The sequence below is a fragment of the Capsicum annuum genome, chromosome 8, assembly GCF_002878395.1.
Source record: "Capsicum annuum cultivar UCD-10X-F1 chromosome 8, UCD10Xv1.1, whole genome shotgun sequence".
NCBI classification, from domain to species: Eukaryota; Viridiplantae; Streptophyta; class Magnoliopsida; order Solanales; family Solanaceae; genus Capsicum; species Capsicum annuum.
This window is the reverse complement of record NC_061118.1, coordinates 50,374,956-50,400,084: the sequence shown is the minus strand read 5'-3', so window position 1 is coordinate 50,400,084 and position 25,129 is coordinate 50,374,956. Positions and strand designations below refer to the sequence as shown.

The 25,129-nt window shown below is 34.9% G+C and overlaps 1 protein-coding gene and 1 pseudogene across 8 annotated transcripts in view; one reads left to right on the top strand and one right to left on the bottom strand.

Moving 5' to 3' along the window:
• The window catches only part of LOC107839033 (anaphase-promoting complex subunit 5), a 47,942-nt gene extending 34,756 nt beyond the window's left edge, over window positions 1-13,186 (bottom strand). For all 8 annotated transcript variants that reach the window (XR_007043988.1, XR_007043989.1, XR_007043990.1 and 5 more), the window contains exons 1-9: window positions 12,801-13,186; window positions 10,898-11,057; window positions 10,695-10,816; window positions 10,197-10,437; window positions 8,988-9,165; window positions 8,812-8,890; window positions 8,642-8,727; window positions 3,083-3,215; window positions 2,967-2,999 (exon numbers count right to left, since the gene is read on the bottom strand). Coding sequence is in view for 5 of the 8 variants with exons in the window: in XM_016682370.2 (XP_016537856.1) it covers window positions 2,967-2,999; window positions 3,083-3,215; window positions 8,642-8,727; window positions 8,812-8,890; window positions 8,988-9,165; window positions 10,197-10,437; window positions 10,695-10,816; window positions 10,898-11,057; window positions 12,801-12,989 (1,221 nt within the window). In the remaining 3 variants the exon portion in view is untranslated. The remainder of the gene's footprint in view (window positions 1-2,966; window positions 3,000-3,082; window positions 3,216-8,641; window positions 8,728-8,811; window positions 8,891-8,987; window positions 9,166-10,196; window positions 10,438-10,694; window positions 10,817-10,897; window positions 11,058-12,800) is intronic.
• Window positions 13,187-21,968: 8,782 nt separating this feature from the next.
• LOC124886588 lies at window positions 21,969-24,917 on the top strand (annotated as a pseudogene).
• Window positions 24,918-25,129: the final 212 nt, after the last annotated feature.

The following is a 25,129-nucleotide window of genomic DNA, read 5'->3' as shown; positions in this document are numbered from 1 at the left end:
TATTCTAAACGCTCTCAGTTCATTTGATAATTCTAACCATAAAAGAAACTCAAATTCAGATAATGACAATTTGTACTCCCTCCGTCCCATATTAGTTGTCCACCTACTAATTTAAGACAAAATTATACAATTTGGCCACTTTACCCCTAAAATTAATATTTCTTGAAAGTGAAAACAAGTTATATGTAAAGTTCCAAAAAAGTATCGTAAGGGGTAAATTCGTAAAACTACCCATGTTATTTATGATTCCCTAAGGAGCGTGTAAAAGGAAAAGTGGACAACTAATATAGGACGGAGGGAGTATTTCCCATCACACTAACTTATCAACTAATAATAATAATAATTTGTTCTACTCCAACTAATATATAACCAGTCAAATGATATTCTTAGTACTCCATGGTCATTCATGCTACATTTAACAAAATGAGCAAACAGAAGTATTATGCTTGAGGTTTTGATGATAGTTGCGTGCTGAGAAAAGGTAAATGTAATATGGGTCCATCCACTAAGAGTTTCTTCCTCTTATAAAGCACTACTAACTGACTTTATTTCTAATCCTAAAACGACAGATAAACATATCAAGGCAGAAGAGGGAGATCAACCAACCAAACCAACAATTTCGTCTTGCTAAGTACTAGTCTATCAATCACAAAATGCCACTATAAGTGATTAATAAAGCAAATTTTTATCTGGGAATGCCGGATTGGAATTCTACACAAAAAGGGCTTTGAGATGAAATGGATTAGATGGATGAGGTTCTGTATTAGTCCTGTCAGGTTCTCAGTGTTGATCAATGGTTCTCCAGAAGGGTTCTTACCGGCTAGTAGGGGTTTGAGACAAGGTGACCCACTCACCATTTCGACTCCTTCCAGCCATGGAAGGACTGAATAGTATGTTCAAAACAGCTCATAGAAATGAATGGATAAGGGGTTTTAACGTGGCCAAAGAGGGGAGCACTAGATTGGAAGTCACTCATCTGCAATATTCAGACGACACTTTGATCTTTTGTGATGCAGAAGACAGTCAACTAAAGTATTTGAGGATAATCCTTATCCTATTTGAGTAAGTTTCAGGTCTACACTTTAATTGGAGGAAGAGAGTCGTTTTCCCAATCAATGATGTGCCTAGAATACAACAACTGACAGACATTCTGGGAAGGGATATAGGACAGTTACCATCAACATACTTGGGCATGCCTCTGGGAGCAAAAAGCAAATCCAAAGAAATTGGGAATGGGGTGTTGGAAAGATACGAGAAAAGATTGTCTAGATGGAAATCACAATATCTATCCAGAGGTGGTAGACTAGTTTTGATCAACTATGCTAGATGCATTACCAACTTAGTTGATATCTGTGTTTCCACTTCCTGTCAAGGTGGAAGAAAGAATAGATGCTTGAGGAGGAACTTTTTCTGGCATGGTGAGAAGGAGTATAAAGGTTTTTATCTAGTCAATTGGAAAACTTTGCTACTGTCCAAGGAGCAGGGTGGACTAGCCATTAGAAACTTGAGAAAGCAGAACAAAAGTCTACTCATGAAATGGTTGCGGAGATTTCCTTTAGAAGATCAGGCCCATTGGGGGTGAAAAGGGCACTGGAAGACTAAGTAAGCTCCACATACGGAACCAGTTTGTGGAGACCAATTAGGAATCTATGGAGTGGTTTCTTTAATAAATCTGATTTCAAGGTAAACAATAGTAGGAAAATCAGATTTTGGGAAGATATCTGGCTAGGGAATGGTAGTTTAAAATTGTTGTTCCCAGATATATATCAACTAAATCAACAACAGATGTCTACATTAGGAAGTTTGGTCTGAACATGGTTGGGACCTGACCTATAGAAGATTGATGCAAGACTGGGAAATGGAGAGGTTAGCTGAATTTTATTGCACACTTGATCAGTTTTCAGGCTTCAAGTCAGGAGAAGACACCCTCAGATGGAATTGCCAGAGTTGGTGGTGAAGGAGGCTGTCCTTACACAAGAGAATCTTATGAAGAGGGGAATTCAGATGTGTCCAAGGTGCTTCTTTTGTGAGCAGTATGCAGAGGCAATCAACCATCTGTTTCTACACTGTAAAGCGGTCGGCCAGTTGTCGAACCTGTTTACTAGTTTTAGAGGCATAAGCTGGACTGTTCCTGAAAGAACACAGCAGGCTCTACTAAGCAGGAATTTGGAGGGTAGTGGCAGCATTGATAAGAGCAGATGGAGAATCGTCCCAGCAGTCATTTGGTGGACCATATGGAAGGAAAGGAATTCCAGATGTTATTAAAATGAACTGCATTATCACCTTTTGCTATTGGTGTAGTTCTGAGGATATAGATGATCCAGTGGCTGCTGTAGACATACTAAGATCCTTATAAGATGAAGATCTAGGAATAGTTTTCTTGTTCTTTTTTACTCTTTTGGGCTTTGGTTGCTATCCCCACGTCGGGGATACAGGACATAATGTAAATTTTTGGATACCAGCCTCGAGCTGATGATTAATATAAAAAATGTTACCATTGTCAAAAACAAAAAGCAAGCTTTTAACAGTTTATCAACGCTAGATGTATCATAGCAGAGAGCTTTTTTTAGTTGTTAATATTATTATTACTTATATATCACCAACTTATTGTTCACTTTTACTTTTTTCAAAAAAAGAAAAAAAAAGATAGCATGAGTTGAACTAAAAATGAGGAAACATTGTCAATGAGGATCCATATAGCCGACTTCGATTTGTTTGGGATGGAAGTGTAGTTGTTATTTTTAGTTGTATTATTGCAGAGGCTTATGTTATGTGCCATTAGGATCCCGTGATTTTAATCTTGATTGTCTTTCATCTGAAAAGTACTCATAAGACACATTTGTATTGATGCAAGTCCTACAAAGAATATGCTATGCCACTTTAGAGCACAAAAGAATGAAAGATAAACAATGTAACAGAAAAAGGAAGCCATAGTTGAAAGAAAGGGAAGGAACAAACACGGCTACCTGCTGAGACACACGGACCGCTTCTGTCAACACCTGAAAGTTATCAAGCAAATAATTGTTATGCCGAAAAGCAACACCAAAGACCCTAACTCCTAAGACCGATTGACTATGCCTACCTCCAAAGCTTGGTCCGGGTGCCCAAAATGAAAATGCATCATCCCCAAGCATAATAAAGCGATTTCATATCTACCAAAGCTATTGCAGCCTGTTGAAGAAGAGGATACGAAATCACATCCTTCTGCCCCTGCACTTTGGTAAAAATATTTCTCAGATCTATTTGCAAGGTGTTAGAATATCACATAACTACGTTTTCCAAAGCTACGGTTGCCAAAAAGGTTAGCTCGAGACGAATTTCTAGGTCATCAAAACAAATATCACGTAAATATGTGTCAAAATTTATTGTACTTGAATAAAAATAATCTTCTAGAATGTTCAACTGAATACTGTAGGATATTCTATGGTCAATTATGGAACATTATTTACCTTGTTAACATGGAGACTGATTACCTAACATATTGTACGTAGCCTACGACTACTACGAGGGTGTTTGGATTGGCTTATTTTTTAGTGCTTTTAGCTTTTAAGCATGTTTTTATTTTTGAAAGTGTTTGGCAAGAATAAAAAGTGCTTAAAAGCACTTTACTTTAGCTTGAAAAGTACAAAAAAAAAGTCAAAAGCCAAAAGTAGGTTGTTACCTACTTTTGGCTTTTGGCTTAAAGCTTTTAAGCCACTTAAAATAAGTCCATCCAAACACGCCCTACATAAGGAGCGCCTCTAACAAATTATGTTCAAGTTCAAGTTAATTAGAAGTTTTTTCTTTTAGTACGGTATTAAAGCATCTATGATCTTGGTAAAGACTCAAAGTGTATCACCCGCCTGGACATATTTTTCTTCATTTTGGTGTTCGGAAATGCTCCACTTTTCGACAAACAGTATCACTACTCTCCGAAGACCATTCAAGCGTTACTCACTTGCTCCTCTCTCCGACAACAGTTGAGGTACCGCTCCTCTCTTTAGAATCGTTCAAGACGATCAGTCTGGTGCAACGAATCATCCTGGCAACTAATGATTCAATTTTCTACACGATTAATGCCCTCCTCTAAACCTTGAAGTGTTAGCATTGTTTTTTGATTCAAGTTATGGTGATAGTCTAGAAAATTTACAGCACCATGTCGTCTCTATTTGATGATTGCAAATAGACACCTCTTTATGATGGGGGATTCAATGCTTACTCTCAAAATCTTCATTTGCATAATCTTGCAGGCACTTTCTTTTATCATGCACTTACCGATAACTCTCTAGAGGAAAGAATTCTACCACTTTTTATTTTGTCAATGTGCACTACTCTAACGAGATTTCAGTAAATACCTATCGACTCCAAACAAGTAAACTTAAGTTAGTCTTCCCGCTTTGAGTTTAAGGGGGTAAGGGGGTTTGTTAAAATATCAAGTCTAGATTCATTCTACTTGTATAAGGAAAATCTTATACTCCCTCCGTTTCAATTTGTTTGGCCTATTTTGACTTGACACGGAATTTAAGAGAGTAAAGAAGACCTCTAATCTTGTGGTCTTAAATACAGATATGTCAAATGAATCAAAATGTCCTTTGGTCGTGTGGTCTTAAACATGCCATGTGGAAACTTGAAATCAAAGAGTTGATAAAAAAGGAAGAGATCATTCTTTTTAAAATGAACTTAAAAAGGAAAGTAGGCCAAACAAATTGAAAGGGAGAAAGTAAAATACTTCAAAGAATATTCTATTTGATTATGGAATATTTACTTTATCATATTAGCTTAGAGATTGATTACCTATCATATTGTACGTAACTAAGACTCGTAAATAAGGAACACCTCTTGTAAATTGGTAAAAATATCAATCAAATCATTGTGTTTCACAAGTAATAATGATTTGATACATTTGCACCCAAGGATGTGGCCTATTGGTCAATGAAGTGGGGTAGAACCTGAGGTCTCGAGTTCAAATCCAGCTGAGACAAAAACACTAAGATTCTTCCAATTTGTCATAGTTTTAGTGGACAAAGTTACCTAGCATCTATTGTTGGTGGGAGGTGGCAGGTATCTTGTGGATTCAGTCGAGGTGTACGAAAGCTGGCCCAGACACCACGATTATAAACAAATAATGATTGATGCATTCACCCCCCCCCCCCCCCCTTTTTAGTGTTCTCTCTAGTACATTTGTTGTACTTACAAATATATCATCTCAAGCAAAATTTGAAAACCAGCCTCTTAAATTAGCATTGCTTATGCTAAGTCCCACATCGATGGCTGGGAGGCAAAGTTGTTTCCTTATATGGTTTTGGACAATCCTTACCTGATGAGTTGGCTTTTGGGGTTGAGTTAGACTCACGTTCTAAGCTAGCTTTTTGGGTTGAGTTAGACTCACGTTCTATTTATTTATCATGGTATCATAGTAAGGCTCACCCAAGTCTTGATTCACCCGATGTTGGACCCCATCATATACTGTTCATGCTTCAGATGTCCAGTCTTGGGCGTGAGGGAAGTGTTAAGTCCCACATCGATGGTTGGGAGGCAAAATCCATCTCCTTATATGGTTTTAGCCAGTCATCACCTCTTGAGCTAACTTTTGCAGTTGAGTTAGGCCTAAGGTCTATTTCTTTATCAACTCAGTAAGCTACGGGACAAATTCTTATTTTTCAATAGATGGAAAAAACTATAAAAAAAAACTTTTAGAATTTTCTGCATTATTGCATTGTGCTTAAAATATGTGTTGTCAATACACCGTTTAGGACATAAATTCTGACTGACTTTTCACCCCTTATTCAAGTAAGAGAAATTACAGCCCAATACCTTTAAGACCATCTAGCTTACAAAATATGTACACAGTGTATAGGTAGTGTACTTTATACTCGTATACACATCATATACATACATATACATATAATTAAGGGTGGCAAACGGGCGGGTCGAGCCGGATATGGGCGGGTCAAAAGTGGGTCATGTGAAAATGGATAAAATATCCAATCCAGCCCATATTTGATTATGGAAAAAATGGATAAAACCAATGGATAATATGGATATCCATATTATCCGTTACTTCTTATGTAAAGACAAAAGTACTCTTATATTACAAGAAAAACTAGATGACTTAGCAAACATAAGTTTCTAATTATTTAATTTAGCCTAAGTTTCGATTAATTATAATCCATAGCCTCTCTTGCTAATTAAATACACTTCAAAACCCCTCTTTTATTTCTCCCTTAACTATCTCTTTTTCTCTTTCTTTTTGTTTCTTTTCCAGCTATTTTTTTTTCTTTTTTCCTTTTCCTCTTTTTTCTTTTTTTCTTTTTTTTTCTTTTTCATTTTTTATTTTTCTTTTCCATTTTTTTCTTTTTTTGTTTTTTCTTTATTTTTTTTTTCATTTTGTTACATTTTTTGGTCATTTTTTCCTTTTTTACATTTTCTTTTTCATTTTGCTTTGTTCATTTATTCTTTTTTTCATTTTTTGTATTTGTTTCTCTCATTTTTTTGTTGTTGTATTTTATATTTATATGTAACATACTATATACTTCAAATAAATTTATTATTTGTATTTTAATAGTTTAAAATATTTATAATTTATTATTTGTATTTGTACACAAACAAGTGTATGAAGTTATTGCATTTGTTTGAGTCTAAAATATACAAATATGCATGCATCATTTATACAAAAGTATCATTAGTATTTGTATGTCAATTTTACCATTTGTATTTGTATATAAACAAGTACCATTTGTATTTGTATAGTTCAAGTTGTATTAACATGTATCATATTTCATACAATTATATCAATAAAAATAAAAATACAAAAGATAGTATGAACTATAAAATAAAAATACAAATGCAATTATATCAACAAATATAAAAATATAAATAATAGCGTGAACTATAAAATAAAAATACTCATCCAAGTGCAAACTATAAAATACAAACACAATTATATCAATGAATATAAAAAGAAAAATGAGAAAGAAAAAGGAAAAAAGGAAAAAAAAAAAAGAAAAAAGAGAAATAGAAATTAAAGATAGAAGAGAGAAAAAACGAAAAGAAAGAAACGAAAAAGGAAAAAAGAAAACAAAAATAGAAAAAAATAAAAAGTAAAAAAAGAAAAAAGAAAAAAAAGAGAGAAAAAGGGTGGTTCAAATAATTTAAATGAAAAAAGTCATTTTTTCAAAAAATGAAGTTCAAAAAAAAAATTAAAAATCTATGAAAATAAAAATTCAAAAAATGGAACAAATTTCTATTATTTTTTTAAAAAATATTTTCGAAAAAAATTTTCTTCATTCTAAACACAACCTTAATAAGTATACTTTAGATATTGCTACATCTTCACACATGTCATACTTAGGAGAGTGTAATTGGTGGATACCCATGGGTTATCCATATTTTAGAATGGATAATTTGGATTGACCCATATTTGACCCACTATTAAATGGGTTGGATACCCAACTCATTTAAGATGGATAAAACGGACAGATAACCATATAATTTATCTATTTTGCCACCCCTACATATAATATACATATCTATACATATAATAAACATACGTATACCGAGTGTATTTGTAGTGTATACTTCGATCACGTTTGGTAAACTAGATGGCCGAATGGTATATATTGGTAACTATCCCTTCTAGTAATTGCTTTTACAAAAAAAACTTATTGAATCAAGGAACGAACCATCTAACTGAACCTAGGAATTGACCATGTAACTTGAAGATATAACCGAATTGTTAACGCCCTCAAGACCTAATTAATCCACGTTCATTAAGCATGATAAGATCATCATAGGCAATAAGATTCTCAAGTAGAAATTAGCTTGCTTCACCATAGTCTAATCATTGCGGATGCCTATAGAATTGCAAGGGTAAGCTCAGACAATGGCTGACCTAAGTTCACCAAAGGAGGTTCAATTAAATCCCCTTCACCAGAAAATTTTGTTGTGTTAATAGGATAAAAACATTTTTTACACAAATTTTTGAACCTCCTTCATAAAGGAAAAGTTCTAAATGTAGTGGTAAGACAGATGCAAAAATTGTTTTAGGTCACAAGTTTGAATCCTAAATTATGGTTGCCTAGAATGCTGAGACAGCATATTTTCTTCAAACCAAATGCAGTGTTATCAAATGCACGCTTCAATATCACCATCAAGGTCCTAAGACATACTTTTCCTTTATCGTTATATGAAGGATAACAATTAAACAGTTGATATTTCACTTTATCATTATATGAAGGTTCTAAGACATATGCTTAAACAATTGATATTTCACTTTATCGTTACATGTTTTCAACTTACTAGTTCATATATTTCATATTTGCCATTCATGCTTATAATTATTAGTCTTAGACTAAACATATATATTTGTATTTTTCTCCCATGGCATCTTCTTTCATTTAAGTTCATGCATTATTTGCACTTAAAGCCCTAACAGATCTTAGAGTTTTTTTGCTTCTGATAACATTGATCAAATGTCTAATTTTCTGGTTGATTGCTCATGCACTGGGTAACTACAGCTATTATACTACACTGAGCATCATACAAAGATAATGTGAGTATTTATTAATGCAAACATGAAGTAAGTTTGAAATGCAGGAGACAACATGATAGATGCTATAAGTTTTTTTTTTAAAATTGAACATGATAGATGATATAAGTATACCTGTAATCAAAATATCGGTGAATATTTTCTAGAGCGGTATGATAGTCCTGATGATAAAGGCTATTCAAGTATCTCAAGAAGTGAACCTTCAATGCAAAAAAAGTTAGTTTAGAGAAGATAGCACAAAATCAACTCAAATCCCCTAAACACCTGACTCTGTAGAATCTTACACGATGTAGTTCAGGAGCTAATTTAAGAAGGTCCTTCAATACAGACTCAAAAGCATTCAGAGGGAAGGAGCTTCCCTGCCTGAAATTGAAAATAAATTACTCAATCAAGTAATTCACAAGTGTCTTTGGACAAACATGATGGCACTGAATAATAGCATCGATAAAACTTCAATGACCTTTCAATTGTATCAGCTTGCTCCAATAGATAACCTTGTATTTGCCAGTTTGTACGTAAGAAATCCCCGGATGGAGAATCAACAGAATCCGACACATCATAAGAAGAAGATGCACATGCGCTAACTTCTCTAGGCTTATTGATTTTTCTAACTTGTGGCCCAGGAGAAAAATCACGATCTGCAAGCCATTACTAACCAACATTAGGCACTTAAAAAGCATATGTATTGTTTTTCTAGGCTTATTCATTTCTAAAAGCACTTTTAGTAAGCAAGAACCAAAGACAGCTTAAAGTTGAACATGATACTCGAAATACTTAGCAGGTATCAACACATCATATCTTAGGCAGCTGAACATGATACTCATAATCCTTAGCAGGTATCAACACATCATATCTTAGGCAGGTAAATAAGACTATTACAGCAATCAGCAAGGGTCAGTAATAGCTTCTACAGCTTCTGTTGATTTTAATTTTTGGAATTCCCTTAATATTTTGTACTGAATGAGAGGAAAAATGCCCATAGATCCTTTATACTTCTACTTTATAGGCTTCAAACCAAGTTGTTTGTCTACACAGTAATCATATCTTAGGCAGGTAAACAAGACTGCTACATTAATCAACAAGGGTCTATAATAGCTGCAGCACCTTTTGTTCATGTTATTTTTTGGGAAATTCTCTTACAAATTTTTGCGGCATCAGTCGAAAATTCACATAGATTTATATCCTTCAATTGACCAACTTTCCAAATAAGTTACTCATCTACACAGCAAAGGGAGCGAAACTACAAGACCTGTAGAAGCTCTATGCCCAACTGAATCTGGAGTTCATAGAATATCAACTAAATTCAACATGATTATATCATCTGTAATAATATTAATCAAAAAATATTATCTGAAATTAGAATCCTGGATTGTTCGTTGTTCAAACTTCACACATTAAATCTAAATTGTTTTTTAAATTGTATGACTACCTATAATAAGTAAAAGGGATGCTTATCCTTGTGACAAATAGAGACAAATGCTTTTGGAAGGGGCATAGCTCGAATTTTTATTTATTTCCTTTTGGAACAGAAGGCCATTTCTATGGAGTGATAGTAGCAGAATTCTCAACTGAACAATTGGACGCAAACTTTGCAACATACAGGTATCAATCTTTCCCAATGCATATGAATATGATTTTATTTTTAAGGAAATCAACCAAAGAAAAATACCTTCATCTGCTCTAACTAGAGCTTTAGGTGCATGATTGTGGAAAGAGAATCTATCGTCGACCACATATCTTGATTCAATTTCTTTGTTGACTTTCTCGACAACCAAATTCTCCAAATCCATGTTCTCATAGTGCATTGGTGCTTCAGTATCGCTATCAGAGTCGTCGAAATGTGATAACTCATAAGTTGAGAGAGATTCTTTGCAATATGTTGCTACATTTGTCAAAAGATGACAGACAGCCTACTCAGAGAACAACAATCCAGAGATATGTGTTTATTAACTTTTTAAAAAGTGGAATTACTTTGTGCATGATCCAAGCCAAAAAAAGTAACATATAGCAAGTCGAATTGGAAAAGTAGAACCAAAAATCAAACTGTCCAACAATGGCAATGAGTGCACAAGAATAACACTTAAGGTTCATGCATTATGCTTCATTGGTGCCCTTGTCTTGACAGAGTGAAGTCTTTCTGACAAGATAATGAATAGTTTGATCGTACCTCAAATGACAATAGATTAAACGCAAGTAAGCAGCGACGAACAAAGACTCCAAGATTGCTGCTCGGATCCAAAATGATTTGATCGTCATCCATGACATTTGAATCAGAACCCCCAAGTATGCCTATTCATAATGATAACACACAACTTTGTAAATAAAAAGTTAAGAAGGTTACAAACTTAGTGCAACAACAAATTCCATTACCTCGCAAGTCATTAAAAAAGTTAAACAAATCATCTGGTGAGGCTAACGATGATAATTTGCGAGCTAAATGGTCGCTCAACCAATGATTTAATACACCTCCAATTTCCTTAAGCTGAGAAACGAGTTCATCCAGCTTTGGCTCAAAAATATCCTCTGACGACTGTTAAAAGAAAAAAAAAGACAAATTTGCTTTGTTCAGACAGCATTCTCTACATTCTCTACACTAAGCTTGGAGATTTAGACCCCAACCATTTTACCAACACATCAGTGGATATATAGTCCTCAAACATATTCTCCACACCAAAAAAACTCACTAAATACACAAGATATAGTATCTAAATTGATTAAATCACTATATCGTACCAAAACGGTTTCATTGTAATAACTCTTTCAACCATTACCCTCATTTTTCTCCTTAATTTTATTTGGTCCGGAAAATTCTTTTACGATATTTAGCTAGCATCAAATTTTAACTGAATCAGTTGAGCCAGAATCAGTGCTTACTGTCCTACCAGAAAAAACTTCAGCAAAAAAATGGTAACTGAATAATTTCTAATCAATTAGTTAATAATCACTCGAAAAGTAAGCAAACCAACAACATAACCAGGGTAATCCCACAAGTGGGATGTAGAGAGGGTAGAAGGTACACAGACCTCACCCCTAACTCGTAGAGATCGAGATGTTTCCGATAGACATTCAACTTCAATAAAGCCCGCCAAACAGTTCAAAAAGGGGGATACAGATATGGGGACAATAACAACAACAAATTAATCCGAAATGGAGAGAGTAACACAACAAACATGAGGAAAAAAACAGTAATGAAAACGAAATAATGTAATAATCGGCCACAAAAAACACCAGAGAAAGCCGAAAGTGAAGCTGAAGAAACAACAAAAATAGTACTAATACTACTAGTAAGAAGGGAAGTCCAAGTAAAGACCACCAAGCCTATCCCGCAGGGAAGCGAGAAAACACTCAACTAACAACTAACCTTTTACCCTAATTAGCCACTTACAAAAGCAAACAAAATTTTCGTAAATTTGAAAGCTAATAAATATTTGCTACCTTAACGACAGAAAATCAGCGCACAAAAAACACCAGTGAAAGTCGAAATAGAAGATCAAGAAACTAGAAGAATAGCGCTAATACTACTAGTAAGAATGGAGGTCCAAGTAAAGACGACCAAGCCTATCCCGGTGGGAAGCGAGAGAACACTCAACTAACAACTAACCTTTTACCCTAATTCGCCATTTAAAAACGCAAACAACATTTTCATAGATTTAAAAGCTAAGAAATATTTTCTACCTTAACGAGCAAGAAACTAGAAGAATAGTGCTAATACTACTAGTAAGAATGGAGGTTCAAGTAAGGGCAACCAAGCGTATCCCGCGTACATTAATTCGACACTACCAACTACCAACTACCAACTAACCTTCAACACTAATTCGAGACCCACAAAAGCAAAGTACATTATAGACCCTCAACTTAAATAAAGCCTGCCAAACAGTTCAAAAGCGGTTACAGATATGGGGGAAATAACAACATCAAATTGATGTGAAATGGAGAGTGTTACACAGCAAAAAGGAGAAAAAACTAGTAACAAAAACGATATAATGCAGTAATCGACTCTCAGAAAAAAAACCAGTAAGAAGGGAGTTCCAAGGAAGATCATCAAGCCTATCCCACAAAAAACACCAGCGAAAGCCGAATTGAAGCTCAAGAAACTACAAAAATAGTGCTAATACTACTGGTAAAAAGGAAAGTCCAAGTAAGATCACCAAGTCTATCCCGCAGGGAAGGGAGAGAACACTCAACTAACAACTAACCTGTTATCCTAATTTCCGACCTACAAAAGCAAACTACATTTTTAAAATAAATTTGAAAGGTAAGAAATGCTTGGTACCTTAGTAAGAGATAATAAAAAGGAGCCGAGAAGATTGTGCTGAGCGACGGAAGAGAAGGGGAAAGGAACAGAGGTTTGGGAGGGAGGAGCATAGACTTGAATGAGAATGCAAATAGAGAGCTTGTGTGGTGTAATGGTGAAAGCTCCTGCCGCTTTCGATAACCCTGGCATTGCGGCTGCGCCGGACATGGAGGGAATCAGCGCGCGAATCGGATGGAGGCTAGTTTCTATTTCTACTATATAGATACTGTAACAGGAGGACTACTTGTGTTATAATTCTTAAAGGAAGTGGAAAGAAAAGGGAAAAAGGAGAATAGAAAGAGGAGGAATTTTCAAGAGTAATAATTTTATCATTTCCGAACCTGTTCAGTACAAAGGAATACTAACATAACTCTACCAGTAATACAATGATAGCAATCCCATCTATTAACTCAATTTAGGACTAAACGAAATTACTCTTACTACATTAAGGACTTTTCTGCAATTACTAAATAAGTTTTCTATTTAAAACTAAAGGGACTTAGGTTAACATATTGAAACTTAATAAAACATCAGTCACAATGACATTTGTGACACTCATCCCTCTTCAAATAGATCTTGATCTTCAAGCCTCTTGAAAGTTAGGAAATTGTGATCGAATGAAGTTGTAGTCCTCCCAAGTAGCCTCTTCTGGTAGCAGGTTTGCCCATTGCACTAAGATCTGAGTGGAAGCAGTATTTTCTTTCTTGATAATTCTCCTATCTAACACGGCAACTGGTTCTACTATCGTTTGACCATCTGAAGAACAAATGTAGGGATCTAATGTTGGTACCACTTGATTACCAATCTTTTTCTTGAGTTGTGATATATATGGAAAACTGGGTGAATTCTGAGCCGGGTGGCAGAGCTAGCTTGTAAGCTACTGGTCCAATTTTCTACTTTATCTTGTAAGGTCCATAAAACCTTGAGGCCAGTTTGAGACTTTTTCTAACTGCAAAGGAAGTCTGCCTATAGGGTTGCAGCTTTAAATAAACCCAATCTCCTTCTTCAAATTCTCTCTCAGTCATTCTCTTGTCTGCATTTCTTTTCATCCTCTCTTAATCTCTTATTAAGTTGTTCTTCAAGATGTTCGCCATCAATTGTCTCTCCTTGAGAATCTGATCCACAGAGTCTACCTTGGATTGTGCCACTAACTCAAAAGTTAGTTGTTTAGTTATGGAGGTTCATAACTATAGAGCACTTTGAATGGGGTCATTAAGTGACGTATGGTAGTTGCTATTGTACCAGAATTCTACTAAGGATAGCCATCTGTACCACTCTTCAGGTTTGTGTCCAGTCATACACCTTAGGTAGTTCTCTAAGTACCTATTCAATCTTTTAGTTTGTCCATCTGTCTATGGGTGATATACAGAGCTATATAATAATTGAACTTGTAAGAGTTTAAAGAGTTCCTTCCAAAAGTTGCTTAGAAACACTTTATCTCTATCTGTAACTGTGCTCTTAAGTAGACCATGAAGCTTATATATGTTGTCTAGGAATGCCCTGGATACTTGAGAGTTGTTACAGTTGACTGGGGACATAACCTTGGATGGGAAGATATGGAGGAATAACATTAGTATAGAGGGTTAAGGGTGTGGTTAAGGTGTTGTCAGTATTTAGGTAGACTTTGGGGTCTTGTGTTTGGCAACATGCAATTTTTTGTGGATGTCGTACCATTGTTATTTTATTGTGTTCTAGGATTTTCATGTTTTTGTATGCTGTCTTCTAACTTGAGTTGGGGGTCTATAGGAAACAGTCTCTCTACCTCTTTAGAGGTAGTGGTATGGACTGCGTACACTCTACCCTCCCTAGACCCCACTATCTGGGAATATACTGGGTATGTTATTATTGTTGTTGTTGTATATCTGTTGTATTTGTCTATCACTACTAAGATAGTGTCTTTACCTTCAAATTTGGGTAGACTTTCAACAAAGTCCATTAATATATGTTCCCATACTTTCTCAGGAACAGGTAAAGGTTGAAGTAGGCCTGGATATGCTACTTGTTCATCTTTACACCTCTGGCACACTTCACATTCTTGGACCAACTTCTTCACTTGTTCAATCATTGCTGGCCAATAAAACACATCTTTTAACCTTTAATAAGTAGCCCAAACTCCTGAGTGACCTCCTAACCCAGAGTTGTGTATGGTAGTAACTAATTATTGCCTAAGCTGGCCATTATTACCAATCCATGCTTTTCCATTGTATCTCAGTATTCCTTGTTGAACAAATATGTTCAGCTCAAGGTCAGGATGGCTGCTTAATGTAGTGATAGCTTGTAGTACTTTTTGGTCTCCCTTGTAGCTGTCAAGTATTTCTTCAATCCACTTAGGTTGCACTTATGATATGACCAAGCACTCTGAATCACCTTGGTCCTTTTAATCCTCAAATTTTCTGGATACAGCTACCACATTCTCAACACCCTTTTATAGTGTATTTCAAAGCCGAGCCCCATTAACTTAGTTAAACCTTTGTGTTGAAGTGAAGTGGTAATTTTCTGCTCCTGCAAATATTTTAGACTGAAATGGTCAGACTTAATAATGAAATCGTGAGGTTGGAGGTAATGCCTCCACTCATCTACAGCTTGTAATAGTGTAATCAACTCTTTCTCATAAGTGGACATTCCTTGGTATTTCTTACTAAGAGTTTGGCTCATAAATGCTAATGGTCTCTTCCTTTGCATTAATACTGCCCCAATACCTATATTACAAGCATCTACCTCGAGATTAAAAGTCTTTGTAAAATCAGGTAATGCTAGCACAAGTCCAGTAGTCATAGCTAACTTCAACTGGTTAAATGCTTGATCAGACTCAGGATTCCAGAGAAATTCTCCCTTCTTCAATAGGTTGGTTAATGGTTTACTTATCTGAGCATAACCTTGAATGAACTTTCTGTAATACCCAGTTAAACTCAAAAATCCTCTTAATGCCTTCAATGTCTTTGGTTGTGGCTACTCCACCATTGATACTATTTTAATTTGATCAGTGTTCACTTCATAACCAGTTATTATATGCCCCAGATACTCAATCTGATTTTGTCTAAATGCATACTTACTTAGCTTAGCAAAGAGCTTGTGTTTATTCAATAAGCTCAACACCACCTCCAAGTGTTTAATGTGATCCTCTATAGTCTTGCTATATATTAGTATATTATCTAAAAAAACTAATATAAACCTCATAAAATGATGCTTGAACACAGTGTTCATGAGAGATTGGAATGTTGCAGGGGATTTAGTTAGCCCAAAAGGCATGACCTTGAACTCTCACAACCCATGGTGGGTCCTAAAGGTTGTCTTATACTCCTCACCCTTCTTCATCTTTATTTAATTATACCCTACTCTCAAGTTAACTTTAAAGAATACAGTAGCCCCAAATAGTTCATCTAATAAGTCATCAACCATGGGAATTGGGTATTTGTTCTTAACTGTTAAATTGTTGAGCCTTCTGTATTCAATACACAACCTCCAAGAAGAGTCCTTTTTCTTTACTAACAAGGCTGGTGAAGCAAATGTAGATTGACTGGGGATCATTGTGGTGGCTTTCAACATATCATTGATAATTGACTCAATTGCATTTTTTTGTTCAAAAGAATACTTGTATGATCTAAGGTTGAATGATTGAGCATCAGGTATCAGATTGATGACATGGTCACACTCTCTTTCTGGTGGTAAGTCTTTAGGCTCCTGAAACACCATGGCATACTTCTCTAATAGTTTCTCAATGTTGGGATGTATCTCTCTTTTCTCAGAACTAATCACTTGAGCCTCTACCATAGCAAGTTCGACTATGACTTCACAAGTACCACGTTGTAACATCCTCTTTAGGGCATTAGTGTCAACTGGAACAATGTCAGGATCTTCAGTTATCCCATATAATATGACCATCCTTTTCTTAATCATGAAACTTAAGCTACGAGGTCGGGTATGCAGGATTACTGATGCTACCATATCAATCCAGTCCATCCCCAATATCATATCACAGCCCCCTACCTTTACCTTCATTAATCTCAACTTAAAGTTAAATTGTTCACCTTGCATCTTCCGCCCAAAAGAGGGGCTCTCTATTTGACAACTTATTGCCTCTCCATTAGCAACTAGCACCCTTATTGGTTTCTTCATAGGTTGGAAAGGTAGTCTTAAGATTTTTATAATATGGGGGTCGATAAATGAGTAGGCTGAACCACTATCAGTCAACACTGTCATAGGTAACCTTCCAGCATAACCCATAATCTTGATAGTTGATACTGCACCACTAGGTAAGCTTAACCCAAGTAATGCATTTAAGGAAATCATAACCTGTTCTTTGGGTTCCTCTTTCAATGTTTTAGGGACATCCTCAAAAACCTCAGGTTGCTCTCCTTCATCCGCTACTTCAATACCTTCAATGACATATAACCCCTTTTGTTTACATTGATGACCTGGGAAATATTTCTCCTTATATCTGTAACATAACCTTTGCTCTCTCAGTGCTTCTAAGTTAGGGGGTAGATTATTTGGTTTGAGTTTAATTCGCACTTGAGATTTTTGGATTGGGTATGTTATTTTCAAATGGGTCGGATTAGCATGAGCAAGAGGTCGTTTAGTGGTATGGTATTGAGGATTTCTAGGATAAAATAAGGGTATTGGTCTAGAAACTGAATATTGAGTAAGTCTAGCAGAAACAAAAGAGGCAAGGGCTCTAAAAGAATACTCATACAATTTGGCTGCTTTATAAGCATCCATGACAGTGGTAGGGTTAGCCAATTTCACCAGAGGTTTCAGCTCAAGTTTCAGGCCACTAATGAAGTTAGCCATATAGTGGGCTTCGTTGAGAAGGGTGTTGATAATAGTCATGTACCCATGAGTTCTTCAAATCTCGCTTGATACCGGTCAACAGTCCCCAGTTGCATTAGTTTATTGAATTCATCAACAGTGTCCTAAGGTCTCATATTCCCAAACCTTCGACACAGTTCTACACAAAAATTTTGTTAGCTCACCGTTCCCTTATGGTTAATCATGTAACTATCCAACCAAATATCAACCCTCTCTCCCAGGTGAACTGAAGCATAACTAAGCTTCTATAACTCAGGTATACTGTAGATTTTAAAGAATTTTTGACATTTTCTTAACCAACTTCGTGGTTTGGACCCATCAAATTCAGGAAAGTTAAGCTTGGGTTTAAGGGGTCGTTGAGTAGTTGTGGGATCTGGGACGGTGATGATAGGATTAGGTAAAAGAGGCAGAGCTGAGGAGTAAGCAGCGTTACAAAACAATGTGGGATGGAGAACAAATGTGCGGGTAAAAATGTAAAACCCCAACCAACCTCGAACACCGAAGGGGTAAATTGGGCTTGTGAGCTTTCTCTATCAATTATGGGGGACTTACCAGTAGAGGGTTGACCAGTGTTCACACGAGATTGAGTCTCAGCTAGAGTATCTGGAGTATTCTGAGGAGTCGATTTCATTAGGGTATGAACTGGTGAGTGAGATACATTTTGCAAGTTCATATGGGAGATAATGAACTCCAATTTCTTATTAGTCTCTCGAATTTCAATAAGTTGGTTTTAGAGTCTTGGTGCCCCTCCACTGCTTCAAACCTTTTACTAATATCATCTACGAAGACAGAGAGTTGGTTTCGAACAGCACTGGCATCGGCTTGGAGATTATGAATTTTTAGTGAGAAAGCCATAGCCGATAGTGGTATGGTACCAGGTGGCTCTGATACCATTATAACAAGAGGACTACTTCTGTTACTAATTCTTTAAGGAAGTGGAAAGAAAAGATAATATGAATAATAAAAAGAGAAAAGGGATTTTCAGAGTAATAATTTTTTCATTTCCGAACTTGTTCAGTATAGGAGAATATAACATAACTCTACCAATAATACATGACAATTGTCCCATCTATTAACTGAATTTAGGACTAAAAGAAATTACTCTTACTACATTAGGTCCTTTTCTGCCATTACTAAATAAGCTATCTATTTAAAACTAAAGGGACTTAGGTTAACATATTGAAACTTGATAAAAGATCAATCACAAAAACATTTGTGACAGATACCTCGCCTTCGAAAATAAAATTCGTCGATTCCTTCCCAGCAAATTATTGTCGGACAATCAGATGTACTCTGATTTCATCACAAACAACTGTCGGTCCACAAATCTAACAAAATTTTTTGCTTATAACTTTTTCTCATCAGCGAAAAAAACTCAAATGTGTACTTGGAAATTTACAAAGAAAGACAGTGAAAAAAAATGGATCTAGAATTGTACATTGTAAATTTGTATATGTAATGATAATATTAGAAGCTTCAAAGGAGGGTGGAGTGAGGGTGTGGGTGTTTTATATTCGTAAAAAATGTGACACCACTTATACATTAGCTAATTTTTGGTTGTTTTAAGTCACCATAGCTTTTAAAGTTGTCCACAAAATTCACTTAGACACCTCAACTCAATCTTATACCTATTGAACACTCAAATCATTCGAAACATGTACCAATTAGATATATTTTTTATAATCAACCACAAATATAAAATGTGTGAATCACACTCGCCTAACGTATAAAAAAAGACCAATTAAAAAAAAACATGTGGTAGATGAATTAAAAAAATTATGAGCCAAAAGAAAATATTTATAATTTAAATCCAAATCTAACTAATCCCCCAACCCCAATGCTGCCACCTTCATTCATCGGCTCCCCGCCCGCCTGCCTCCATCACCACCTTCAGTTATCACCCCCACCTCTATCACTGTCACCTTAATTCATTGGTCAGAGCTATCTTTCCCATTTCAAATTCGGCAATGGCATAAAATTTTAACATAAAAATCGCCGAAAAATTCATTAAACAAGTCCACAAAAAGTACCAATCTTTAACACAAAAAATTGACAAAATATCTACTATCAATTGACAAAATTGATAAATTATGAAAATCAAAGAATTGGTGTTTTCATCTAATAATCAAGAAAAAGAATTGAGTTGGAAAAAGTAAAGCTTGTAACAATACTGAAGTGTGACTCCTCCATCTTTCTTTCTTTTTCTTTTTTTTTCTTTCCGCTTTAAATTTGTGGTTTATTTAAGAATATATTACGTTTTTTATTTTGTTTTAGATTTGTTCTTCATCTTCTTTTTCAGTTTCTGTTTAGTTTGAAAAAAGATTTTTTTAAGATAATGGGATAGGTGGGAGGGGGATATAAGTTTAGGATAGTGGTCTTCATTTTATCTGACAAAGATGATGACACATGATGGTTCTTTATCTTGAAAAGGAATAAAATGAAGAAGACACACACACAAAAAAAGGAAATTAGATTTTTTCTTCATCTTTTATTTCTTTGTTTTTCAATTTTTGTTTAGTTGGGAGGAAGACTTTTTAGAATAATGGGATGGGTAGGGGTGGGGATATAAGATTTGGGTAGTGATCTTTATTTTTTCTGACAAAGATGGGGCATATGGTGGTTCTTCATCTTGAAAAGGAATAAAATAAAGAAGACAACCAAAAAAAAAAATTTGACAAAAAAAATCTCTCATGCGCCACTTTGCAATGTATTGCACTCATTGAGCCATGTCAGCAAAAAGTGTTCAAGCGGTTTCAATTCGAAGTAGCTGGGGTGCTTAATAAGTATAAGGTTGAGTTGAGGTGTCTAAGTGAATTTTGTGAATAACTTTAGAGGGCTATCAATGACTTAAGTCTTACTCTTTTGTGGGATCCAAAAAAGGTGATCAACTATACAATTGGTTTCTTTTTTCTTTTTATCCTTTTGTACCCTTCAAGTGTTTGGATTCTCACTTTTGCCCTCTTCTTTTGTCTACCACTAATTTGCTATCTATGGTTATTCCTTAATTAAATCCTAAATGGACTTAATGCGTTACTTGTTGTTTGAGATTAAGATTCAACGTGTTAAAACTTGTAGATAGTTTAATCTTGCCTCTTTCATTTACTCCTACTAAAGTATTTATTGGATACTTTAGTTTGATTTAAAAATTTATTGTTTCAATTTATCGATTATCGATTTATAAATTTGAAAATCACTGAAATATTGGTTATTAATCATTAATAATCAATTATTAATTTCATCGTTTAAAATTAAAAAAAAAAACAAATATCAAAATCTAAGAAAACTTAATAATGAGTATATAATATGTTGCATTCTTAAACAATGTGTTATTACTATTCAAATTAAATATGGTAAATATTGAATATTTTTTCTTCATATATTTATTTTCTTATATTTTAAACTTTTGAAGTGAAAATTCTGGCTCCGTCAAAATTTTCAATACTTCAAGCTTCTAATATTCTAATTTTTTTGTCCAACAAATACTATCACGCATGAACTTGGTGGGTTAAAATTTAAAGTTGTTAACCTATTTAAAGATATTTTTTTTGTTCATTATCAAATAATTTTATAAAAAAAAAATATTAAATTAGTCTATAAATTTTTACTAGAAATGAAAAAGAATTACATATGTGATATTTATATAAGGCTTCGAACGCACAATTTTTGTATTCACTTATGCATTGTAGGTGTAATCACAATTGTCGTGCATGTCAACTCACAAAACAGATATTTAAAAGATAAATTTTCAAAAAGAGATTAAAGTACATTAAATGGTTAGTGTAAAGAACTTCTATTATATTATATAAATATATTTATATGTAAGCTTTTGCAAAATTGAGATTTGTAATCTTCAAATTAAGATATATAATACTTTATCCAATTCTTTTTATTGGTTTCATTTGGGTTGTCCTTATATTCTTAAATATTTGCTTCTTTAGTCTTTCAAGAATAGTTTGAACAAAATCTTCATGTTATGTCCTTATATAATAAATGTAATCAGTATTGATTTGAAAAGAGATTAAAAAATTTAATTAGTGAAATTACTTTTAATTATATAGAAGTAAAAAATTTATCAAGGTATGTGTCTAACCCAAGTAGAACAAATAAAAAGGAATTGTGAGAGTACAATCTCTCTCTATATATAAAGGAGTATTAGAGGCATGCTGATGTGGCATGCCTCAAAATGCAGCATTCATATTTATCTAATTTTATTTTTTTTTTGAGCTTTTGCCACATTATTTTGTATTTTTTCTTTAAAAAAAGGCTTTACAAAATTAAAACAATCTGTTTGGGTTTCAACTTTACTGCGCAATGAAGACAAATAAAAAACATTTAAGAATGGAGACTTTTGCCTTTTCAAGTTCTCCATTCTTAGACATTCACGATGTTGTATATATAGATAATTACAGAATGTTTTCAACTCAATCTTGAGAAATAGTGTGAATGATATTCCAATTTTAATCTTGGATAAATTTCAATATTAGGACTTGGACTTCGATGTTATCTGGGTATGCGAAAATGGGAGGTTTTGTGATGCTGTTGATGTGTTTGAAGCAAACCCTGAGAAGAATGTTGTGTCTTATAATGCGATGTTGTGTGGGTATTTGGGGATTGGTGATTTTATGAGTGCATGGAAGATGTTAGATAAAATGGATAAGAAACATGTTGCGTCTTGGAACGCGATGATTAATGGGTATATGAAGGTGGGTAGGATAAGGGAAACGTGTGAGTTGTTTGATGAAATGCCGAAGAGAAATGAGGTATCGTATACGATTATGATTTTGGGGTGTGTTGGGGTAAGTAAGTTTGAGAAAGCGTGGAGGTGGTTTGTGGATATGCGTAGGAGGGGAGTGATGTTGGATCAGAAGATGTTCTTGGTGGTTTTATCGGTGGTTATTGGATTGGATAATGTAGTGACCCTTGCGAATTTAGTGACGTTGGCTATGAAAGTGGGGTATAACGAGGATGTTGTTCTAGGAACTGGGATTTTGAATGCATTCATGCGAGTTGGGAATTTTGATATGGCGTTGAGGTATTTTGAGCATTGTTGATAAAATTTCTGATTTTGTCACTGTGTTTAAGCATACTGTATGATTGTGCATCTTGGTTTCATTCTTAAAGCAATGATCTTGGCCATCTTTTATGATGGTTGAAGTTGGTATATATCTGAATCTCTTGTATTCAATGAATTTTGAATTGGTGTAGTCTCGAACAAGAAAAGAATGTTGGTGTTTGATGGAAAACCGATTCAAAAATTACCCTCTAATTACGAGATTGGTCATCTATAGTAATCTTCTTTATAGAAGATGAATATTTTGTCCATGCATTGGCTCAGGATACTACTACTTCTAGATTCAACAACAATTACTTCATTATCTCCTTCCAATGCCCCTCCTTTCTTAAAAGGAGATTGAAACTTACCATTGGTGACCGTAAATTGTACTTTGTTGATCACGTCGAGTTAGATGACGATGGTGATTTATTTTATCCTCTAGAAATCAAAGTTTATGATATTCCAAAGAGGAAATGGATGGATAAAATCCCAAAGTTGAAAGCTCCCATGTTGTACCCACTGGTCTTCTTCATTGATCACCGGCTTTATGTGTTTTGTTGTGATGATCCCCGTGGTGGATAGCCACACTTTGATACATTAAATATGAGTCATCTTTCTAAAGGATGGGTTTCACTACCTCAGCCAAATATTTTGGAAACCTGCAGGTGCCTTTGAACTTTGTACTCTGATTATTGACCGTCATTCAAACGAGACCACCACCCTATTTGTAAAGCCGTAAGGCGGCTACTACATGCATGCTTTCAGCTTCAAGGATCAAACCTTGTGTAACTATACCAATGAAAAATTATTGACACCTTTCACGCGTCATCTTTTGTCAATATATCAGTGGAATAATTGTGTAATCGAAGAAAATCACTTAAACACATTTTGAATGTATAAGTCACAAGTTGTGCTAATCATTCGTGATTTGGAGCCCGTCCCCAAAAATAAATTTGAAGAAGGAACAGTAATATGTATGGTTGATATCTCAAACCCTGTTCACCAAGATATTCTTAATGATAAATATGCTTTTTTCTCTCTTCGTTATCTAGGAAAGAAGGGTTCAAGCCGAAGGTTCTTTGTCGCTATCCTCTATGTGATCCGTACAATCTATGATTCCCAAGATAAGGAGAACAGAGAGAACATACATTATGCAATCTCTCTCCACATGAAATTACTCCGGCTTCCTTTCTCTCGCAATATCTTTCTGCATATATAAATTGCTGGAGCTGGAAAATAATGAAATGCTGACTAGAGGTTAAGTTTTTTTGTCTTGTACCAGTCTATTTTCCTTAAAACTAATGTTTTTTTGTGCTTACCCTTATTTTCTTGCCTTGACCTTCCAGGGATGCTCATTTGTTACGAACTGGTACTTATGGGGATGTAGTTGATGGTATCGTAACCAACGAACAATTGAAGTTTGAAATGATCACCTTATATGTTGAACACCCTCGCCCTATTGAGCCTCCTACTGAACCAACTCCACCTTCTCCCCAACCATTGAAACTAACCAAAAAAGAGCAAAAGAAACTTCAAACCCAGCGAAGACTGGCAAGGGATAAAGAAAGACAAGAAATGATACGACAAGGCCTGGTAGAACCACCAAAGCCAAAAGTTAAAATGAGCAATCTAATGAAAGTTCTTGGCTCAGAAGCAACACAACATCCTACAAAGCTCGAAATGGACATTAGAAGTACAGCTGCTAGGTGTGAGCAGGCTCATGTAGACATGAATATTGCTCGTAAGCTTACTCCTGAGGAGCATCCTGAGAAAAAAGAGAGGGAACTTTTTGATGACCCAAACATCGCTCGAGAGACTATTGTTTCAGTATACAAAATGAATGACCTATCCCACCCACTAACTCGCTTCAAAGTTGATGTTAATGCTCAGGAGAACTGCTTAACTGGTTGTGCAGTTATCTCAGAAGGTGTTAGTGTTTTTGTCGTTGAAGGTGGGAAAAAATCAATCAAGCAATATGGGAAACTTATACTTAGGAGAATTGATTGGGTAGCTGCTGGTAAGAAAGAAGATGATGAGGTGAAGATGACGATGAAGATGATGGTGATCAGCCTCTCAACAAGTGTGTATTAGTCTGGCAAGTGAGTGTTGCTAAGTCGAGCTTTAACATATTTTACTCAAGCAGATATGAAACTTATCAAATTAAAATGGAAAAGAGTTTATCCTCATTAACTCGTTCTTTCATCTTCCATATTTATAACTCTCAGTGTCTTTAATTTTGTATTACTCATTGAATTATTGCATTGCTTATTTATTTTTAGCTTTTATTAATCCTTTCTTTCATATTCCTCATTTGTAACTGCAAAGTCCTTTAATGCGTATTAATTTATGAATAACTATATTACTAATTTATTTTTGTGCCCTTTCATACTCTAATTATAGCACTCTATATAGATTGAATAGAATTGAAGGCAATATATGATTAGAA